The sequence below is a fragment of the Parambassis ranga genome, chromosome 12 (genome assembly GCF_900634625.1).
Source record: "Parambassis ranga chromosome 12, fParRan2.1, whole genome shotgun sequence".
Taxonomy (NCBI): domain Eukaryota; kingdom Metazoa; phylum Chordata; class Actinopteri; family Ambassidae; genus Parambassis; species Parambassis ranga.
This window is the reverse complement of record NC_041032.1, coordinates 13107430-13130758: the sequence shown is the minus strand read 5'-3', so window position 1 is coordinate 13130758 and position 23329 is coordinate 13107430. Positions and strand designations below refer to the sequence as shown.

General features: G+C 41.3%; 2 protein-coding genes across 3 annotated transcripts; both read left to right on the top strand.

Moving 5' to 3' along the window:
• The first annotated feature begins 360 nt into the window (after positions 1-360).
• thbs4b (thrombospondin 4b) lies at positions 361-12483 on the top strand. The gene is made up of 22 exons (XM_028417889.1): positions 361-640; positions 3284-3481; positions 3704-3954; positions 4056-4158; positions 4325-4407; positions 4500-4551; positions 4656-4807; positions 6188-6325; positions 6694-6771; positions 6872-7024; positions 7129-7233; positions 7318-7425; positions 7511-7670; positions 8333-8451; positions 8980-9032; positions 9122-9315; positions 10236-10414; positions 10531-10579; positions 10673-10869; positions 11010-11182; positions 11296-11435; positions 11854-12483. Exons 1-22 carry the CDS (start codon positions 562-564, stop codon positions 11910-11912), a joined length of 2823 nt encoding a protein of 940 aa, XP_028273690.1. The 5' UTR covers positions 361-561; the 3' UTR covers positions 11913-12483.
• A 290-nt stretch (positions 12484-12773) lies between these two features.
• On the top strand, positions 12774-17595 carry LOC114443761 (urea transporter 1-like). 2 transcript variants are annotated; one of them, XM_028418064.1, is made up of 10 exons: positions 12774-12845; positions 14667-14809; positions 14888-15077; positions 15286-15414; positions 16111-16240; positions 16310-16378; positions 16480-16627; positions 16710-16844; positions 16922-16971; positions 17076-17595. In XM_028418064.1, the coding sequence occupies exons 2-10, from the start codon at positions 14698-14700 to the stop codon at positions 17340-17342; spliced, it is 1230 nt and encodes a 409-aa protein (XP_028273865.1). In that variant the 5' UTR covers positions 12774-12845; positions 14667-14697; the 3' UTR covers positions 17343-17595. The 2 variants fall into 2 exon arrangements, with proteins under 2 accessions (XP_028273865.1, XP_028273866.1); XM_028418065.1 differs by having other exon boundaries at positions 12796-12845; positions 14682-14809.
• Positions 17596-23329: the final 5734 nt, after the last annotated feature.

The following is a 23329-nucleotide window of genomic DNA, read 5'->3' as shown; positions in this document are numbered from 1 at the left end:
AGGAAGCAAGAGCACACGGGAAAGGTGTTACATATGATGCCTTGAAGCGAAGTGAAAGAATCTCCTTGTCTTCAGGCAGAGTCCGAATGCTGGGAGGGGGTTACATTTCCAGAAATTCACCTCAAAAGTGAACTCAAAGACTCTAAAAATATTCCGAACATGACTTCAGAGGCTCCTACACTGAATTAGGAGCCACTCTACCGTAGATTTGTGAAAGAGCCTGTGGGAATTGGTAGCAGCCAGAGGGAGCCAATGCAAAGAGTTTCCCCCAGGTCACTCCTTCTCTGCATGGGGCCGTCTGAGGAAGGTTTTAAAAGCAGGTTCTGGCCCTGATGCTCCTCCCTCAAAACTTCTAGGATCCTTTCTTCACATTCACACACCAATTCAGACACACACACATAGTCAGCAGCTTCTATTAGGCTTAACATGTCTCACTTTTGATTTAAAAAAAAACAGAGGCAGGCACATCATTCACAGCAGGCACAGACATACAGGAAGCTGTCACATACTGATAAGTCACTACAGAGAAACTACAGGTCTGGGACCAGCTGGAAGGACAAAATGGGTTTGTGGACAGCTCTCATTCTGGCCTCGCAGCTGCTATTAAAACTGTGCTTACACGTGGAAGCTCAGGCTTTGGGTGAGTGTCATTTAAAAGTGTTTTTTCATATAAATGATCACAAAAAGGTCTCATTGTTTGATGATTACAAAAACTGTAGTTGCTGCCAGGAAATGACAAAAAAGAGATAAACATATTTTAATGTTTTCTTTTTTTAAACGCAAATATCTTTCTGACTCCCTGGTTATGATGTAATCCTTCATTTTCATTATGTCAAAAAAAAAGATTTAATGGCTCCAACAGTAGGTATTTTAACAGACTATGTATGAGTTCAATGCATAATGGATGAAGCAGGCTGTGTGAAAGAGAATATCATATGCAGACTAAAAGAACACAAAGGATTAGACATGGTGTGTAATTCTCACTGAGGTAAAATGCTGAATATCCCTGTCAGTCGTAGAAATCATGGGGCGGTCGATTATTTAGTGTGTGTGTATGTGTGTGTGTGTTTTTGACAAAGAATAAAAACAGACAAAAAGTTGTGAATCAGTCATGTTTCCGCTGGGGTAAAGTCACCTTGCTTTTCATATCAGGATGTGCATGATTACTTAAGCTCAGGAGCTTCAGCAGTCTGGCTTGTTTCAATTCAAACTGCTGGGTCACACACATGGGAATACTCAGAGATGATCTGTGCCTGATATTGAACTTCAAGTCACATATACACACTCTCCTCTCTCTGACAGTCACAACACAAATTTCATCAAGGTCACACGCACAGTTGCGTAGAAACATCAGTGTTTATCCGTTTCTTACAGATCACACCAGGTGATTGATGGCATACCTTTCAAGCACCCATTAATCCCAACAATCTTTGGCAATAGGCCCCTGATGTTACGAATAAAACAAGTCCAGATTAATGGAGTTCATCATCTATCATTTCCCCTACAAATGGCTCATATTCTGCATGACTGGAATTCGCTGTGTTTAAACAAAGTGATGCTGATTTAAAGAGGCGCTTGAGTCAGATTTTGGGAGCAACAAATGGGCTTTATATACTTTCAGAGTTATTGATCAATATTAATGTCTTATGGATGACTTCACAGAGCTGAGATTACTGGAAACTCACTACTCTGGGCACAGAGACTCCCTGCTCAGGGTCAAAGTGGATACTGAAAGTGGTTTTAATCAATAATTTTAGAATAATAATGTATTGAATGAAAAAATAAACCACGTGAAAGAGATTATTCCTACAGAAACTAGGCACCTGAAACGGCTATATACAGAGTTTTAGCTTATTGATCGACCCCCTTTTACTGTATAATGAATATGTATTTGTGAGTGATAAGTAGGACCCTATAGCTTTGTGTATGTGAAATCAAAAACAAAGCTCTGCTGCATGTCTAAATAATACATTAACATGCATGCAGTATTTACATATTGTTACTGGCTCCCACAAATGTCCATAAAATACAAATATTATGCAACTGAGAACATATTTTTCACTGATTTGCATCAAAAAATACTGTGTAGTTCATCTCTGCTCTTATTAACAAGGTTACGTGAGGCTGAATGTGTGACTTCACTGTTTATGTTAACTACGTGATGATGTAATCCCTTCATCACTGCAAATTTAAACACGAAACAATAAATCACAGCTTTCTGCACACAAACCTTCATGTGTAAAGCACTATAATGAAGAATGCCAACCATTTGTACACTTTAGTGTAATGTAAGCCATGACAGATTTATGTGCTGGTGTTAAGGGAAGGACAAGACAGAGGATTACTTTATGGCTTTCAGCTGAACTAGTTTTATGAAGCTTGAAATCAGAGGTTAATCAGTGGGTGAAATGAGGCACTTTATCAGGGTCTCCTGTGAGAGATGATCCTGACCTCGATGCAGCACTCTGTCCAGACTCTGTCCAGAAGACATATGAACAGCAGTGCTTTGTGTGATACAGTAACTCTAAAGACAAGAAGCATACATACTTTTACTCCCCTCTGACTCCACACATTTAAAGTCTCCATGTTGCGCCTGAAACATGAGGGGTAGAGGAAGGAGATAAAAGAAAGTAGGAGCGATCTCATCTGGGGCAATCTTGGCTGAACGGCCAGTCTCTCCAAGCATTTGGGAGCAATTTCGTTCCCTCACGACAGAGGGTCTTGCAGACTGCTTTTATGGTACTTGTGTATTCATGATGTGTGCAGATGGTGGACTAGAGATTCACTGCACATCCTCCTGTGGCCTGCCTAGCTCCCAAGTCACTTTATTAAAGAGAGACTCTAAACCATGAGTGTGAGTGTTCTGCTTCTCGCCAGCATTTCACTCTTACTAACAGCCTGTCAGTAGATACACTAAGTCTAAATCCTGCCATATGTCTGCCTGTAAAATGAAGAATCAAACATATTTTTAAGGCAGTTTTAGTGTAGCCGTGACAAAAAATAATAAAAAACACCAAACATCTGACAGTCACACTACATAGCTTTGATATACTTAGAAATCCTTCGGATTCCTCTGAGCCAACACTGCCTGCCAAGTTTTCACTGACTGATTGACAGAGAGTCTCACAAGAGCAACAAACACTAGGTCAACATCATCATCATCATCATCATCTTGTCGACTCAGGATGTGTTTACTCTGGAATTGAAGCGCGACTGCAGGTTGTAAATATTCATATCTTATCATCCATTACTTGTGCACTCTCTCTCCTCTCCCTGTCAACAGTCTATGATCTGCTCACCTCGCCTGATTGCCTGCCAGACCTGCTGCAGGGGGGTCTTGCTGAGCAAGGGGTGAACGAGGCTTTCATCCTAACCTCCTTCAAGTTGCAGCCGAAGACCGGAACCACCGTGTTTGGCCTGTACAACCCCAGGGACAACAGCAAGTACTTTGAGTTCACCGTGATGGGGAAGCTCAACAGAGGTAGGGAAGACATCAAAGAAAATCTGGTACCTAGCTGGTCAGCATTTAGCCGCACAAACAATTCAAGTAAAACGCCAAAGTCAGCGATAAACCTTATATATTACTCTGCAGTCACATGACTTCAGCATCATAATCCCATCATCCAATTGTTAGCAACAAGCCAATGACGCAACTTTGCAGTAAATTTCTTCTGGTTCCCCCCTCCTCCACGTCCTCTCTAAGCTGTGCTACGCTACCTGCGAACCGACAAGAGGATGAGCTCCGTCACCTTAAACAACCTGGTGTTGGCAGATGGCCAGCAACACCGCCTGTTGTTCCACCTGAGGGGTCTGCAGCAGCAGGGGCCAGGTGGGGTGGAGCTGCACCTGGACTGCAGGCTGGTGGAGACGGTCAGGGATCTCCCTGCTGCCTTCCAGGGTTTGCCAGCAGGCTATGCAATGGTGGAGCTCAAGACCATGCAAGCCAGAGAGCAGGTGACCCATCACTCACAGCATTTCCATACAATAATGAATGTGTCCTTGTCCAGATTTCCAGATGGCTTAGCTGTGCACTTTGACTTGTTTCATTCTAACAGGAGAGTTTAGATGAGCTAAAGCTGGTGGTTGGGGACTCATTTGAGAATGTGGCTTCATTTCAAGACTGCCATTTCCAGCAAAGAGACTCCGTTCAAACTCTGGGTAAGACTCTTGTCTGTGGATGTTCACATGAGATGACCAAATGTTCCCAAGGATAACAATCCAAGAAAACAACAGTCAGTGTTTGTCAGAGTGACTCCAGGGGGGAGACTCTGAGAATGTCCCACTGCTGTGTCAGTTAAATAAAATAACAGTTCTATTCTTTTAGGGGTCAACACAAAGCAGCTGTCCAATCAAATGCTGGAGTTGACAAAGGTGATAAATGAGCTGAAAGACGTCCTCATTCAGCAGGTAACAGGTCCCCTGAGGACATTCTATCCCTGCTTGCTCAACTCTGACCTCCATGACAGTTTATAAACTTGTTTATGTTTGACCGCTTCTAGGTTAAAGAAACCTCCTTTCTCAGAAACACCATCTCAGAGTGTCAGGCATGCGGTAAGACAATCTCCAATGAACAAGGATCACTCAAGAAGCAAGCATGTCTTTATGACTGTTAACAGAAATAGGGGATGTAAAAAGGTTTTAACTCTTATTTAAAGGTCTTGGTGGGACTGAGGTGGTAAAACCACGGTGTGCCCCGGGTGTCTGTTTCCGTGACGATATGTGCATAGAGACAGCAGATGGTGTTGAGTGCGGACCCTGTCCTGATGGATACACCGGGGATGGTTTCAACTGCGATGATGTGGATGAGGTAAAGGTCAATGTGTACCTTGCAGAGTAACAATCCTACATCCTCGTTCATTTTTAAGTATAATGTTATAGAGACAAGTTTGTGACACCATTTTTCTGCATAATCTCCTCCTACATTTAGACATTTACACATTTCCTTAACGCTTGGAGCACCACGTTCTCATAGACCTCCTTTGATGGAGCATATAGATCCCTTGTAGAAGCTTACATCTTGGCAGTGGTTTTCTGTGTGGTTCCATCCTTCCAAGATGTGGGTCATCTTCCAGGCACTCTGCCATGTTTGAATTTAGCTACTCACTCCTTCACTATGCTGTAGGAAGGAACCTGGTCCTCTGTTGTTACCACCTTCTCATGGTCCTCCTTAGGTGATAAGACCTTGAGCAGCCAGCAAAAAAAGCCAATATCTTAACCCTAACCCAAAACAGAAATACCACAAAAGTTATTTACTTTTAGACCACTATTTGTCATACTTTGGGTACTGTATGATAAAATTATGGTAAGGTGTAGACTGATGAGGAATTTGTCACATAGAAGTGGGTTCATATTTTGGATCCAGATGAAAGGTATTATGAACAAACAGTGTGTGATTAATCCTCCTCCCTCTCATGGCGTTCACCTTGATGCCATGGAATAAAGGTGGTGCCAGAATTAGCCGTGCATGTATTTGGAATATAAATATCTCTGACATACTTAACTGTATTTTCCATATCCCACAAAATGTTGATCAATCTGTCAGACAGCAGCGGGCAAAGTTACATCAAAAAGCAAAAACATAGGCATGTTAGAGAGTGTGGGTAAAGTGCTGAGTGAGCCTGAGGCTTTTGTTCTCCTGACAGAATATGTGTAGACAGTGTTTTTAGATGTTCGAGTTAGACTCGGCAAAGAGGTGGCAGGAGTAACATTTAACAAAGGAACTGATCTGAAAATGCTCACAGATATAGTAACCAGAAGGTCAACTTGACAGGCCTATTTTAGATGGTCTTTGAAAACACAAAGCCAGACTTCAGTGCATAATGATGGTCTAGACTCTAGACAATGCTCTGTTGGGTGATATTGAATATTCTTACACACTCGCAGATGTTTGGACACAATCAGACAGTGGGGCAATTGAACATCAGGCAAAAGCCACATGTTCAGGATATAGTCAGGGAATTTAGTTAAAGATAAAAAGATAGGGGCTGCATAAGGATAGAAATACTAGGATGTATGTGTCTGTCTTTTCGGGTTTGCACTGACCTCTTTTCTGAGGACTGGCCCCTTCAGCATTCTCTTTTTTGCATGAGCAAAAGTGTCATTAAACCTAAAAGCTTTCAGGGAGAAGCCCTGCGAGAACCACATTCATTCTGCAGCTTTAGCTGAGCTTATGTCCTCCTTTTTGCAGTGCCAATTTAACCCCTGCTTCCCTGGGGTGAAATGCGTGAACACTGCCCCGGGCTTCCGCTGCGACGCTTGTCCGCTAGGCTTCACTGGCCTGCCGGTGGAGGGAGTGGGCATTGTGTTCGCTCAGACCAACAAGCAGGTAACAGAGCATATACAAATGAGGTGACAAAATGAGAAAAGAATTACAAAGGGATGCACGCAAATTACACATCAAAGAGACCACAAAACCTAATTTCAAAAGGTATTACTATGCTAAAAGATATTGTGGGGTTAGCTAGGTTCAAATAAGTTTTACTTCTCACCTACAGACATATAAGCAGTAAGGGTAGGGAAGAAAGAAATGTTTGTAATTTGTTTCTTTAAAGTTTTTTTAAAAGGCAGTGAGACTAAAAATGTTAATTTTCAGCTGGTTAATAAAAACATTGATAGAAACAAAGGTTAGGAATCAAAACTGTGTCAGTTTCATAAACTAATTATTGATAAAAATTGTTTTTTTGCACATCTCAGGTCTGTGATGACATTGATGAATGCAAAGGACCTGACAATGGAGGCTGTACTGCAAACTCAATCTGTCAAAACTCTGTGGTAATACTACTGTAACATCTTGTCCAAAACGAGCTTATTATTTCATTGTGTGGCTGTCAAAAGCAGCTCATATGCAGCTTTCCAACACTTCCTTGCACAGGGCTCCTATCACTGCGGCAGCTGTAAGTCAGGTTTCACAGGAGATCAGGTGAAGGGCTGTAAGCCGGAGATCAGCTGTGGGAACAGTCTGACTAACCCCTGTGACGTCAACGCCCAGTGTAATGTAGAAAGAGATGGATCCATCACTTGTCAGGTGGGATTTTACACCCCTCACACACTCCTATGTGCCACCTTTCCACACAAATTACACATTAGTCCAAACACATCCTGAATACAGAGTGTCATTTGTCTTGTCAGTGTGGAATTGGCTGGGCTGGTAACGGATACCTGTGCGGAAAAGACACTGACATTGATGGATATCCAGATGAAAAGCTCAAATGCAAAGATGCAAACTGTAGAAAGGTATGCGAATGGTCAGCTTATTTAACTTTGCTGTAATAAGCAGGGCCTTATATTCAGTTTTGCTGTGACATCTCTCTCTCACAGGACAACTGTATCTATGTTCCTAACTCTGGTCAAGAAGATGCAGACAGGGATGGCCAGGGAGACGCCTGTGATGATGATGCAGATGGGGACGGTATCCTAAATGAGCAGGTTTGTTTGATATACTAACAAAAAATGCTGAGACAATACAATACAATACAAGATGTTAATTAGAGACCTCTGTGCAATCTGTCAGGACAACTGTTGGTTAAAGCCCAATGTGGATCAGAAGAACAGCGATAAGGACAGTCACGGTGATGCTTGTGATAACTGCCGCATGGTGGAGAACCCTGACCAGAGGGACACTGACAGTGACGGCAAAGGGGACGCCTGTGATGACGACATGGATGGAGATGGTATGGAGAGAAATTACATCACTAACACTGACGCTTGTGTTATATAACCAGCATCACTGAAGGCACTCTCTGACTTATTATTCAGCTCTCTCTTCTTTCATGTTTCCACTGTGCTCTCCTAGTAAATTATAGAAGAATCAGAAGACAGACTTTTTTTTTTTAAATACTGTCATTTAAATGTATCACTGTATTGCAGATTGTCATTTGAGACATAACAAACAGCACTGCACTGCAAAAAATAGTCAAAGCCCATTGCAGACGCCAGAGCTTTGCAAACACGAGCTTTGATCATTCACCAGTATGATTACACCTAAAAAAAAAAAAAAAAACACAGGACAGAAGATAGTTTTTCTTCCATTGCTACTGCTTGACCTTTATGCATCTGTGAAGCTGCTGCCTCCCTGTGATGAATAAAAACACAGTCTGAGCATGAACTGCTCTCGCGGACATAGCAAATGCAACAGTGCATCCAAGTGGTGGAACTTAAAAAAACAGGCAGTCAATCCAACAACAGTATACGGGTAGCACATGTTTTGTGCAGTTCTTTGATTAAATATAAATCTTTCTTCTAACCCAAAAATGTTTGTTTAACCACAATACATAGCTAGAATTAAATTGGGGAAATAGTATCAGTAAAAATCCACTGCCTGATTGCTTTTCAGGTCTGAAGAACTTCCTTGACAACTGTCAACGAGTCCAGAACAGAGATCAGCTGGACCGAGATGGAGACGGAGTGGGAGACGCCTGTGACAGCTGCCCTGACATCCCAAACCCAAACCAGGTCTTTTTACGTACTGTGCTTCAAGGATATGTGTGAAAGGTTTGGGGGAATAGGACAGCTGAAAGAGAGTATATGAAGTAGACCATTAAAATAAACAAACCAAACTCTGACTGTAGATAAGTGGTGGCTGTGTGGAATTGGAGGGCTGTTTCGTTGGTTGAAAGCTGGACAGCAAAATTCTACACAATGGTCCTGTGCTATTTGTTTCCTCTCTGTTGCCAGAGAGACCACCACGCCATTCCCAAAACATCCAGTCAGCTCTGAATGGCCAACTCCAGTGGTGACGCAGGGGCAAAACAAATTAAGAAAATGGCTCACCGGATGTAAACATTAGCATATGCCCTAAGAGCAGAATACGTCATCAACATTTTATTTAATTCTTAAGAATTAACAGAAAATTGCAAAGTAAAGAGCATATAATTTCATTTGCATCAGCACAGTCACACAACTGTGTCTTTTAATTAGGTAAGATCTTTAGGTTGTAATGGTCTATTTTCACATTGATGCATTAATCTGCTCTCTTTTCAGTCTGATGTTGATAACGACCTGGTTGGAGACTCCTGCGATACAAACCAAGACAGGTAATTTAACACTGCCACTGTCTCCACCTTATGAACCTGCAGTTCTGGTTCAACATCTTCATTTGAATAATGTCACTGTCCCCACATAGTGATGGCGATGGTCACCAGGATACCAAGGATAATTGCCCACTAGTGATCAACAGCTCCCAGCTGGACACTGACAAGGACGGTCTGGGTGACGAGTGTGACGATGACGATGACAACGATGGGATCCCAGACGTACTTCCACCAGGACCAGACAACTGCCGGCTGGTTCCAAACCCAGACCAGATTGACGACAACAGTGAGTCTCAGGACACACTCCTGACAGCAAATGCAATTTACAGGAATGTTCAGATATTACTGTTAATGTCTTGCACTGCAGTGCTCAAAGATAAATGTTCATAATTTTATCTAAATGTCCATAATGTCTCTGAACTCATACCGACTATGACATTTACGTGATTCTTTTGTGCCTCAATTTCACACCCACACAGATCAAGCAGCACATTTTTTTGTGTCTGAACTTCAATTTTGTGACTCACTGTGACATTCTCTTATTTTGAAATGGCCTCTTAAGCAAATGGGGGTTGAATGTCTATATGACCTGAGTATGGGAAAAGCCATTTTTGTTAACACTCAAAGTTTAGTCATGCAGAGCAGACAGAGAACTTCAGTGTCCTAAATGTGTTTATTATGGTTGTATGTTCAGTAGCGTCCAATATATAAAATATATATAAGGAGGCTATGCTTTCCCGATTAAGTCATCAGTATAGCAGTAACGAAGCTTTTATGCCAAGAACCACCAAATCCGACCTGTCTTGCACTGTCAGTGAAGGCTGTAAAGTACATTCACTCATAATAGTCTATAAAGACTCAGTCACTTCTTTCCTCTCATTTAATGATCTGTACCTTCAGACAGATTTAAAGAAAGATTCAATAGACGCCCATCAACGTTTGAAGTGAATAGCTCCTGATGAATGTGCCTTTTTTGGCCTTTGGCAGCATACAATGTTCTGGGTGTTTTATATTCAGGCTTTGCAGTGCTGCAGCTCTTCAACAAGGACACTATTTCCTTTGGGAAGCCTTTTTTGATATTTTCAGTGAAGCCAGTCTGATTACACTAGGCTGAAAAAAGCTCTGGTTTTAAGAGGAATAAAGCTGGCTGATCATTGTATCATCAAGAAACAATACCTCAGCTGAACCCCCTCTGTTGTGCCTCAGATGATGGTGTTGGGGACGTGTGTGAGTCTGACTTTGACCAGGACAAAGTGATTGACAGGATCGACAACTGTCCTGAGAACGCCGAGGTCACCTTGACTGACTTCAGGGCCTATCAGACAGTGGTGCTGGACCCTGAAGGTGATGCACAGATTGACCCTAACTGGGTTGTTCTGAACCAGGTGAGATAACTAGGTGGTCATGTCCAACCCTCCAATGTCTTTGCTAGCAAGCTTGCCGAAATAAAATACATAAATTGTGATCAATTGACTATATAACTCTCTCTTGATCCAAATAGGGAATGGAAATTGTTCAGACCATGAACAGTGACCCAGGACTTGCTGTTGGTAAGATTCCCTAGTTGAAGTTTCCACTGTTTGTGTTCTCTAAAAATCTCTAGAAAACATTTCTAACATACTAATGGCACCCTCTGATATCAGGTTACACTGCTTTCAGTGGAGTGGACTTTGAGGGGACATTTCACGTGAATACAGTTACTGACGACGACTACGCTGGCTTCATCTTTGGCTACCAGGACTCATCCTCTTTCTACGTGGTGATGTGGAAGCAGACTGAACAGACCTACTGGCAGGCAACACCCTTCAGAGCTGTAGCAGAGCCGGGTATCCAGCTAAAGGTGAAAACACAAGTCATGCATCCCCCTAGCAGGAGATTCATCCTATTTTTATCGCTCAACATGTTTTCTACATTTTCTGCCTTTCTGTTTTTTCCCTCTCTGCTCTTAAAAATCCTTCCTCACTTCTCTGCTTTTGTCAGGCTGTGAAGTCTAGATCAGGCCCTGGGGAGCACTTGAGAAACTCACTGTGGCACACAGGAGACACCAATGACCAGGTCCGTCTGCTATGGAAGGACCCGAGAAATGTAGGCTGGAAAGACAAAGTGTCCTATCGCTGGTATCTGCAGCACCGCCCACAGGTTGGATACATCAGGTATGATCAACACTTGTCACAGATTATACTAATTTAGAGCTCCAGCTTCTTTCTTCTCAGTCAACAAAATCAGAGGTAACAAAAGTAAAAGTCCCCCTGATTTTTTTGTTTAGGGCACGGTTTTATGAGGGAACTGAGCTGGTTGCAGACTCTGGTGTGATCATTGATACGACCATGAGAGGTGGACGGCTGGGCGTGTTCTGTTTCTCTCAAGAAAATATCATCTGGTCTAATCTGAAGTATCGCTGCAATGGTAAGAGAGCCCTGTGATTTTTATGCTGCATTTACATAAACTAATGATATCTGGTGACTAGGGAGGAGCTGGGATTGAACCGCCAACCTTCCGGTTAATGGACAACCCTGCTCTACCATTGAGCCACTGCTGCCCCCATATTTTGCCCATATGGCAAAATAGTCGAAATATTAATTTGATAGCAGTGTGAAAATGTCCATGCATTCAAACTGTCCAAGTGGACAGCCTTAGCTCAGTAGTCCCAACACATCTCCCTTCCTCCCTTCCCTCCTCAACCTCTGTGACTTGTGTCTGGGAAAGTATTCTATATTTTATCTCGTTGCATAAAGACCACAGCTGTGAAGAGAATTAGTTTGACCTCGCTGAGTTTCAGATTCTGAGCTTCTTATAATACCTTCCTCCCTTGTCACTTCCACAGACACCATCCCAGAGGATTTCCAGGAGTTCAGCACTCAGCATGGCGTTGACTCACTCTAAGACAAAATTATGATCTCTAAAGAATGTGTGTGGAAGTGTGTGATAGAGTGAGTGTGTGTGTGTGCATAGTGTCTGTGCATATATGACCACAATCTTTGTACTGTATGTGAACTGCGTGTGTGGATTATCATGTTTCAATCCCTCTCCACAGATATGTTCTTTTCTGTTGTTTCTCAGACTGCAGATTATCATGCTGAATATTTACTTTAACAAATACAATGCAATGGGACAAGAAAGAAGAAAACATGCAAACACAAATGGTCAAAACAGGGAGCAACATTTTTTCCATTATACACAAGTTATATTTTCATATTGTAGCTTATTTCTGTATTTTAATCACCAGATAAAAAAAACTGTGCTTTGGATCAACCTACATATTTTTTTTTAAAGTGGTTGTGCCACTTCTAGTTTTGTCTCCTTTTTAGGGAAAGCATGAAGTTTCAAATGTCAGATTCTGCCTCATCCCACTCACCATTAACTCAAAGCTCAGTGTGACATCCTCTTCATCATCTCAACCTAAAGATCATTATGTAGTCATGAACCGGGTTGAAATAAAAGACTTTAAAGTATGTTTTGAATCTGATTTTTTTTTAAAGATCTACACTGACAAAGAACTACTTGAATGCATGAAAATAAGCTTTCATTACAATTCCCCTACTTCCTTGTGTAATTCTCCTTTATTCTCAGTGGTACTCCAGAAACAAAGGCCTCTGTTTGGCTTGACCAGGAAATGCTTTCCTAATCAGGACATTCTTATCCCCGATTAGCTGCTGAAAGAGACGCTGGTCTGTGCTCCTGGCCTCCTGAGAGTATTTTAAAATAGAGAAAAATCATGCAGACTCCTTTATATGAGCTTTTGCTAATAAAGCAAGTGTGCCTTTATGAACTTTGCTCGCAGATGAAAGATCTCTGATTCACCTTCAGGTCAGAAAGGTAAGAAAAAAAGATCTTAATTTTAATTATGACTCGAAATGAATAAACACAAACAGTGAAGTTTGAGTTCTGCTAAATTTGCTGTTGTAGCTAATGTAACTGATTATATATCAATAAATCAGACTGAGGTTGAAATTAGAAATATGCAGTTATATCCAAAATATTATAAGCATGTTTGGTATTAGTTTATGTTGTGTAAAATATATTTTGCCATTTCTTTGAATTTTAAACTGTATATTTATCTAATGACTGATTCACTTCATTTGATTTAATTGGCTAATTTATTGATTGTGAATACTGTTTCATGGTTGATACAGACCTGATCCCAGGGTTTGCACCCATTCAATTTGGATAATAACACAACATCAGATTTCATCTCCAGAAACTGTTTCCATCTAAACAAGAGCATCAAACCGCCACATAATGTTCAACACATGAGACTACATAGCAAAAAACTGCAACACTGCAAAGACAACACAAATTCTAGGGGCCTTATCTAAACACCCAAGCAATAGAAATAATACACCTCAATGCAGCTCAATGACAACACGACAGTTTCGAGATGAAAGCGTCACGGTCTGAATGACCTATGAGCTTATTATAGAAGTGACGGATCATTTTATATTTGATCAGTTAGCTGCAGAGTTGTGCTCAGTAGCTTCCATGTTTACTGGCTCTTATTGTTGTACCAGAAAAGAGCCGCAGAGCTGAAAGATCAAGACGTTCACTGCTCGCTGAACAACATAAACACACCCGGGCTTTCAAGCAGAGAACTGTGACTGAGGATGTTGATGCTAACAGTGGGAAACTCTTCTGGAAATCTGCTTTGATCACTCCTTCAAAAATAAATAAATTAATATGTAAGAATAAATAAAGAATAAAGCAGATGCAGGGAATGATGTGGCAAACTGGAAGGGAGGTTTAGATTTCAGCTCACACGTCTTTGCATGAGTTGTTTCTGCCACCTCGGGGAGCAGAAGTGTTCACACTGATTTGGTTTGTGTGCAGGGAGGCGTCAGCTTGTCTGTAATTTGCGAAGAAGCGAAGGACGGATGACAGTATCCGATAACATCAGGGTCTGAATGATGGCACAGAAGCCCTATTAATGAACACACAGACACGCATTTGAATTTTTAAGGTGACGAGGGGCTGTAAACATAAGGCCTGAGAGTCTGTAACCATGCTGGCAGCTCTGTCAGGCTGCACAGTGGTGCTCTGAACTATTGTCAGCATACTGACACAAAACGTTGCCAGAATACACCATCTGTGAACCATAATTATCTGGGTGAGATCAGTCTATCAAATGAAGACAAACTATTTCACTCAATGAGTGAGCATGAATTATCAGGGGCTCCTTAAACTCTAATGTGAAGGTTTACAGTGAATCTCAACTGACCTTTGAATCTGTGGCTTTTAAGAGTTGGAGCGCCACTCTCTGAGGTTCTGCTGTCAGCCTTAATTTCCTGTTATAGACAAAGAAAAAAAGCATAAACATTAATTCAGCATTTGATTTAAATCAGAGTTTCATTGCAAAAGTTACAAAATATGAATAAATATGGTCTTACAATCACATTTTCTAGTAATCCATCTAAACTTGTGTACATTGTTTTTAGTGAGAGACACCAAACATCTCCATTTAAGATTATTATATTTGCATGTAGAGTGAGCATAAATACAATAACATACATACGAAGTGAGCAGAGACATGTAACCTGTGTCTACATGGCCATATCTGGGTATACAGCACACAACCAAACACTCATGGCAATTCCTCAAGCAGATTCAAATATGCTTCAGTGATATAACCTCCATATTTTGAAGGATTTGCTATTTTAGATACAATAGAGGAAGCATGGACAACAGCCAGCAGCCTTCACAGGAAGAAGCTCCAGCTTGTTCCTTTCTCTTCAGAGCTGTTAAGCTCTTCACCGGGGACATGCGACAGTGTGGAGAATGGGTGAAAAGTAGGTGTGGATTTAATAGGTACTGAGCTCAGTTTTGAGTTATTCATGCTTTATTAATAATCCTGCCATCTACGAAAGGACAGGTTCTGTTAATCCAGCTGCTGGATTCCATTCTCCGAGGGGTGGCCCAGGTCATGTTCGTCAATAACCCTCTCAGTGGGCTCATCATTGTAGCCAGCCTGTTCCTGCAAAACCCCTGGTGGGCTCTGAATGGTCTGCTGGGAACCCTTACCTCAACTGCGTCGGCCATTTTGCTCGGACAAAACAGGTCAGGTGGCGTATCTCTTTATCCATATTTGTCCTCGTCACAAAAAAGTTGTTTTCCTGTTAGCATAAAGCCACCATCGCTGTCTCTATCACTTGTAATACCTGGGGCTACAATTTCTTTAGCTTTCACAGTGCTACTTTTAACAGTTTGTTTCCCATTTAACTCTGTTTTGCACTCATGTCAGCTGCATCTGTCACTTTCTTCTCAGGGAGGCTATATCAGCGGGATTATATGGCTACAATGGAACCTTGGTTGGGATACTGATGGCTGTGTTCTCTACTAAAGGAGACTGGTACTGGTGGCTTTTACTGCCAAATGCATTCATGTCCATGTTATGGTAAGTGCTTGTGTCTATAAAACTAATGCCCGATACTGTAAACAGGACAGACAGTAAAGCTGACAGATGCAGCATGTACCTATGTCAGGAATAGCTAGCAATATATATATATATATATATATATATATATATATATATATATATATATATATATAGATATATATAGATATATATAGATATATGCAAAAGCTAAAATGTTGTGTTTTTCGTGCAAATCCTGTAAGCGAAGCTATAAACTCAGTGTAATCTTAATGGTTATAGTCAGTCTCTCAACTCCTTTCATGCGTGTCAAGTTGCTAGTGAGACTGTAAACAATGTTAGTACACAAGTACACAATGTCTCTACATGGATTTCCATGATCTGCAATCTAGACATCTACTGGCACCAGCAGAATTCTCAAAACATTAGCAGTTGCCTCCAGAGGTTATGAAGTGCCAGCTGATGAGTTCTCAGATTACTGCTACAAGTCAGTTATTTTAGACTTGTCAGTTCAGAAGTTAAGCAGGAGGGTGAAATGGTGAAAGACTAACGTGTGGAAACAAGACATACAGTACATGCTACAGTACATAGTCGGCTTAAAGATTTCATTTGGCATTCAAATTCTCCACCGTCTATGTTAACATTACATTTTTTTAATGCTACCTTGATATGCCTTGCCTTTCTGCCCAACAATTCCCTTTTTGCTTTTGGTTACAGCTCAGTAGTATCCAGTGCGTTGTCCTCTGTTGCCAGCAAATGGGACCTCCCAATATTCACCCTGCCCTTTAATATTTTGGTGTGTTTGCACATTGCAGCCACAGGAGCCACACATCCATACTTTCCTGAGGTATAGTAGAGGAAACCATTCCCCCTATACTGTGTAAAAATGCAAACTCGAGCTTTTTCTGCATTTCAGGTGGATATCCAGCCAATAAACCATCTGCACCCTCTAAACGACTCCATTGTAAGCCTCAACATCACTCAGGTGAACCTCTGCAGTCTGATATATCATTGCGAGATATGTTTGCTATTTTGTATCATCCTAATTAATCAACTGTATCTAAATGGAGGCTTTCCATTTTGCAGCTATTCTTGTCAGTGCCAGTTGGTGTAGGCCAGGTGTTCGGCTGCGACAATCCTTGGACAGGAGGTCTCATCCTTCTGGCCCTGCTGCTTTGCTCACCAACTATCTGTTTTCATGCCATACTGGGCTCTGCTGCAGGCGTGTTTACTGGTAAAAAGATTCACAACCATTTGCATAGAAATGTGCAAACTTTGTGCCATTTAACAAGGTTATTATCTGATGTGTGCTGCAGGACTTGCTCTGGCTGCTCCTCATAAGGACATTTACTCTGGGCTATGGGGGTACAACAGTGCGCTTTCCTGCATTGCCATTGGAGGAGTCTTCTATGTTTTAACGTGGCAAACCCATATACTGTCTGTAATCTGTGGTAAGACCGATGAACAGCATCCTCTATTCAGAAAATCCACATAAAAATGTTTTGATTTAAGATGCGTTTCTTTCCAGCGTTCTTCTGTGCATACATGACATGTGCAACGGCAAAACTGATGTCCATGGTAAGTCAGAAACTTTCAAGTTACACTCTAAACATCCTCTGAACACCCAGATGTCCCTCACATCATGTGTCATGCTCTCTTCCTCCTGCAATGTACCCTTTCAGCTTGCATTACCAGCTTGCACATGGCCTTTCTGCCTGTCGACTCTCATCTTCCTCCTCATTTCCTCTGAGATCCCGGCCATCTGCAGACTGCCTCTGTCTGTGGTCTCCTACCCTGAGGAAAATCGCCGCTACCGGAGACAATTAAAGGCCTCAAAGAAAGCTCAGCACAGTCAGCAGAGCGGCGGCCAAGAAGAGGCCCCGCTGAAGGACAATGGAGGCCCCAATATCCAGCTGGAAGTGGAGAGAGGCTGCGGTGAATCTGCATGATTTCAGGAGATGCTCTTTTCTTCTGATGTCAAATTTTGGTATTTCCTGTCTTACATGACCACATTTATTCTTTAAAAACACTTTTTGCTTTGTGACAAATGTTTTCTACGCAACACATATTTCCTCCTGCTGCAGTACAACCTGTACAACTGCAGAGGGCAGCACATTCCAAGGAAAGATGATGACATCAAATCAGGAAAAACACTGAGCACACCAGCGTTTATAACCATATATTAATAAACCATGCATTTTACGAAGACAGCCAATTTGGTTTGTATACATTACAGATTCACAAAACACTCTAAATGGTAGAATGTCTGTGCTTACTGGTGGAGGTTTAACATGCAGCAAAGCATTCATCAGTGCAGACAGTGAGCTGTAGGGCAGGTTTTATAAGTACTCTCACAGCAAAAACACCTTCTTCACTGCCAGGTATAATCCATCACCACCTTCTGTACTCCAGTCTGTCTTTCCTCTTCACATCTCTTTTATGTTTTCAGCTGTGCCTCTTTTTGTTATCTGCTTTTTTTTCCTTTGACTTTTCTCTTCAGGCATCATCTGTCTTCAACCTTCTCCTTTTCCCTCGAGCAAGTAAGAAAGTACTGAGATGACAGAGGTCGCTGTCTGCATTTCTATTTACATTTATGAGTGTGTCTTCTTTGCCATCTGCCTGTCTGTGAGACACACAGCTTTAGTCCAGCCAGGACGGCAAATAACAGCCAGTCACAAGCGCAGACATGTGTGGGAGCTGCAGCACAGTGGGGGAGAAGGTGCCAGACAAGGGAAGGGGACTGAGTTGAAAATGAGAACATCTCAGTTTTTTTCCCTGGTGATAAAATATGACTTGTTATGACTGTGTTTTTGATGTAGTGTTTCATAAGAATTTCTCTATTCGTGGTCTTTTTTTGAGCATATTATCAGCTCAGACCAAATATCTCCTGCACAGAGGAGTGACCTCAGTGAGTGGATTCTTCTCTGCCCTTTTACACGTCGATTCATTCGCTGACCTTTGAAAGACCAGATAAGTGCTGGCAGTGGGATGATGTGAGGTTGGTGTCACTTCCCTTGTGTCAGTGCTGTGAGCTCTCAGGAGTGTGATTCACCTTCCTGAGTGCCCTGCAGGCTGCAGCCACTGCTCCCACAAAATATACAGCAAAAAAAGGAAGGTGACACAAGGTCCCAACTTGTGAAGGATGGAAGTGCTCCACGCAGTCACCTCTGCAGTGTGCAAAACAGGAAACACTCGCTTGTGTTTCCTCTAGTGTCTGCCAGGTAACAATTTGGCCCAAGGCTTGAACAGGACAAAAACGATTTTTTAATCAATCACAACAAACCTTGTTGTGTTTTTATGGCAGGAAAAGAAGGGGTGAGCCAAATGTGGGTTGACGCAGCTCATGGATCTCTTCAGGTGCACTCCCCATTTAATTGCATTGTGTAGCCTTGAAGCTCTGAGGCTAATCCACGTAAACCTGTATCCTTGCGTTTCTACTGATCTGCCAATTCAGTGGGTATTCAGGAGCAGGATTTCAGTAGGTGTGGACAACAGAAGATAAATATCTCTTCATCAGAATGATATTATTTGAACATTGAAACAACATTTAGACCTTCATAACTCAGGGATATAATTAAGTCCTCATCATTAAATATAAATATATTTTGTAAAGAGGTGAGTGATAAGGGATCAGCCGATCGTTACAGTGAGTTATGTCAAATTCAACTATTTTAAGCTGTCAAAACAACTTCACTTGTGGGGAACACTATTGCTATGTATTAGAGGACTAGTATATTGATTTGGGGGCACCAACTTTCCAAGACTGTAACAATAACATAACAATTCAATAAAAACCTAATTATAAATATATAATGTACAGTTTCTGCTAAAGCTTTCCCTTAAATCCACCACACTTGCCCCTTAAGACAAAAGAGAGTATTCTCCTTAACAATGTTCCTTTTTTTAAATTAATAGAACGACCCATATTCAATTCCAAAACACATTTATGTACCATGCAGTGATAAACTGGGGGCTGAACAAACAGAGAGAGTAACTGTTCACTGCTGCCACTACTGTACATGTGAGAACAGCAAACAACATCACAAGAACACCAGGCTGCATGCAAGCTGTCCACCTTCTCGCGGCCTAACAATAACAGTGTCAGTGTGTTGCTCTGTACTTTAATTAGGATTATTTCCTCTAAGACTGACAGGCCACTTTGTAAGTGTTTCTGCGAAGAAGAGAGAGAGAGTGTGAATGTGTGAACAACAGTTCTAACACACAGTCAAACTGTTCCTGTGGGCAGGAGGACTCAGTGCCGGTGCCTGTTCTGATTCACTGTATCCTGCTTAGTCTGTGAACAGTATGTAAGAGCTTCTAGCCACTCCTGGCTCAACATGTTAACACCAAATTTGTCTACTGCTTCCTGTAAGACGAAGGAGAATCCACCGGGAAATTCCTACTCTCATTGGATGTGTGAGCAGAATAACGGAGGAAGCACTGCCATGTATGTACGCTCCCTGTGACACTGAGCTCCATATCCATGGTTACAGTCTGCTTAGTGTCGTAATCTTGTAGTATGTGTAGTAGGATCTCTAAATAGATATAGTGTCTCCTCTTCAATGAGTGTAAAAGTGATTTTAAGCATATGACTTAACAACATCATCAAAATAGTAACAATTATGTAGTCAGTAAGGGAGGCCAAATATTGAAATGGTGATTTCTTTCATTTTGTGGAAGATTTGGTTTCAAAACAAAACACAACAAATGTGATGACAAAAGCTACACAGCTAAAGAGGTTTTGAAACTCCATCTCACTGGCCAACAAACCTTGGCAGTACAGGTCTCTGCCTAACTCCCATTTAACTGCAATAGGGGAAAAGAGGTGGAGCGTGAGTACGGCAAACAGCCTAGGCCTACTTTTGGTACATTTTAAAATGGGGGTTATTTGGGGATTGACTTGACTTTGGAGGCCTAAGTGGCCACTAAAGGAACTGCAATTTTTGGCATTTGAGCATTAATGGTTTAGCTCTAGATGTTACTGCCTATTCACTAGCATTATCATTCAGTTTATCCTATTATGTCAAAAATAATAAATAAATACTAGGGGTGGGACGGTTCAGGAAAAAAATCCGAACCGTTCGGTACACGTGTTTCGGTTCGGGGCGCGTGTTCTGTTCGGTTCTGGTCATGCGCATCAAGTAATACAGGGAGGCATTTTTACCACAGCATGGAGACGAGTGTTGGCAACTTGGCGTCTCTCTCGCTACATTTGGCGCTTTCCAAACTTTTTTATTCTAAAGCAACTAGTGACTCTCTGGGCACGTTTGTAGACTGACGTGAAATAATTCTGCTACTGTCCTCGACAAGCAGCGACCGTGAGCTCCTCCCCCGCCTCAAAACACTCACAACCGGTCAGTCTCTGTAGCTTCACGCAGCAGGTTCAGCTGCAGGCAGAGCAGAGAGACCCACAGCACTCTGTGCCCAATCGTGTGCAAAGCTGCCGCTGGTCCCGTCAATGCTTACAGAGCGGGATGTAAATAGCATATTTCAATGGCAAAAACAAAAACCGTTAGCACCGTTAGCTTAGCCTAGCGTAGTCATAGAGTTCAGGCCATCCAACTAGCATGTCGTTCTCTGTCCGACGGTGGGAGTATGTGCGCACATGTCTCTGTTTTTGTGTTTGTCTGTGTGTGTACCACATCATGCCTCTGTGTGCAGACAGCAGCGCAGACAGAAATGACATGCTGCCGTGCAAATAAGATAAATAACATGAGCTGTTTAATTTGTTTAATAAAGGAACAAGGTGTAGACCTGTTCTATAGGAAAGGTTATCTTAAATGGCTTCTGTTATGATCTGGTGCTATATAGAAATTAAAAAGAAATGAAATTGACTTAACCTGATATAATGATGGGGAAACACTGAACTGATTCTTAAATATGTTGAATGTTGGATAATTAGGATATATATTTTATGCTCATCTGGTATTACCAGAGTGTTAAAAGTAGAAAAATCCTCAACAACCGTGACACGAACCGAACCGTGGATTTAGTGAACCGTTCCACCCCTAATAAATACATATATGAAACTTCTGTCTGTGGTAATTACTGTTCAGGTAGTTATTCTTTTATTTAAAAATAAAAAGCAGGAACATTCAGCAGTTATTAGATATTCCACCCCTTATGTATAATTTCAGTTATGTAAAGCCATTAACATATTAAACCTGACAGAGGTATAATTATTGGCTTTTTTTAAAAAGAGGCCAGCAGGTTTTAGAGACAGTATCTTGAATTTTCACAAGATGTGTCAACGTTTTTTTTTTTTAGCACCTTCAGTTACATAACTTGAAGCTGCACCTTGCTTTCACAGCTGTTTGCTGTTGACTATTAAGATCATTTGCATCAGTTTGCATTCATTTTCTGCACGGGGGCGGATGCATTTTCATGAACACCTGCACACTTTAATGTATGCAGGAGCTTTTACGATAAACAGACTAGAAGCTTGACCTTATAATTGTAATTTCAGTTAGGTTAGAACCAGAAAGTTGGTCAATGTGAACATTTATAGTGTTTTTAAACTGAAATAAATTGAAACGACAACACAACACATCTCTTACACAGTCTGAATAACAAAATTATGATTATACAACCATCTATTGCTGTGCTAGTTGAGCACTATACCCTGATATGTGGTGCTTCCTAATGCACAACATTCAAACTACACAGACGCTATTGCTACTGTTCAGATTCAGATTTAGCACTGAAACCATACTTTTTAACCACACCACATTTTTTAACCCCTAAAAGATTAAACCAGTTGTTTCTGGTCTTTCTTATCTGGTACCCATTGTCATGTATCAGCGATAAACTTTGCCAAAAAGATCACAGTAATAGTATAACTGTAGTATTTAAGGAGGTTTTTGGAGTAAAAAAAAAATAAAAACAAACCAACTGTGTTTGTTGTGTTTGACCTACATAGTGTTAGCAAATTACTGTCTTTCAATAGCAGTAGAGTGAAAAATTATTTAAAACAGCAAAAACAATCAGCTTAAGACAATTATAACACAACACAGACTTTAGTCTAACATATAAAGGAGAGCAAAGTAACTTACTCTTTATACTGTGCTGATGTCGGCAGGATGATGGCGGTGAGGGTGAACAGGTGGGCGGTACTTTCTCCTTTTTGCCAGGTGCTGTTAGGCGTCTATCACGAACACAAAACTTCAAACAAAACTGGCGAATCAACTTTTTTTCAGTTGCGAATAGTTTCTCGCTCTCGTTGTCATCTCTTTCGACGTTTTTCAATCGACAGTAGTAGCTGCTAACGCTGTTAGCATAGCTAGCTAGTAACGCTCGATCCTTCTTATTCTTCTTCTTCTTCTTCTGCGCCCTCTTTTCATGTCAGGTGGTAACCTAACCGGCGTTAAGGCGCTTTAGCGCCACCTACGGTGACAAAGCGGGAACATACAGAAATAAATACAGGGTTCTGTACTAATTTCACGGAATTATCATGTGATATTTGGATTTCATATTAAAATATTACATTTTGCAGATAGCAGGTTAATACACTGAGCAATTTGAGCATGTGTGCATGTACACATTTTTTCTTAATATATTGAAAATATACTGTCTAAACCTGAAATTGCATTTTATGCATTCTCTATATTAAGATTAAGATTAAGAAACCTTTATTAGTCCCACAATGGGGAAATTGCATATGTGTTGTATTGTTTACTTTCAATAGCTAAATCTATGCATGCTGAATTTGTTTTTACGTAATGTAACATATGTGTACTTTTCCCAATGACTGGTGCTAGGTAATTAGGTTAAATTGCTGTGCAGGGGCTCATGTTCCCATCCTTGACTTCCTGCTTTATAATTATCCTTAATTGTCCCCCAATCAAAAGAAGGAACATGCAGTCCCCTCACCACAGCTGAGGTACACAGCCTTCAAATGTACAAAATGTGTCTTTCATAAAGGTGTCACTTGAGGACA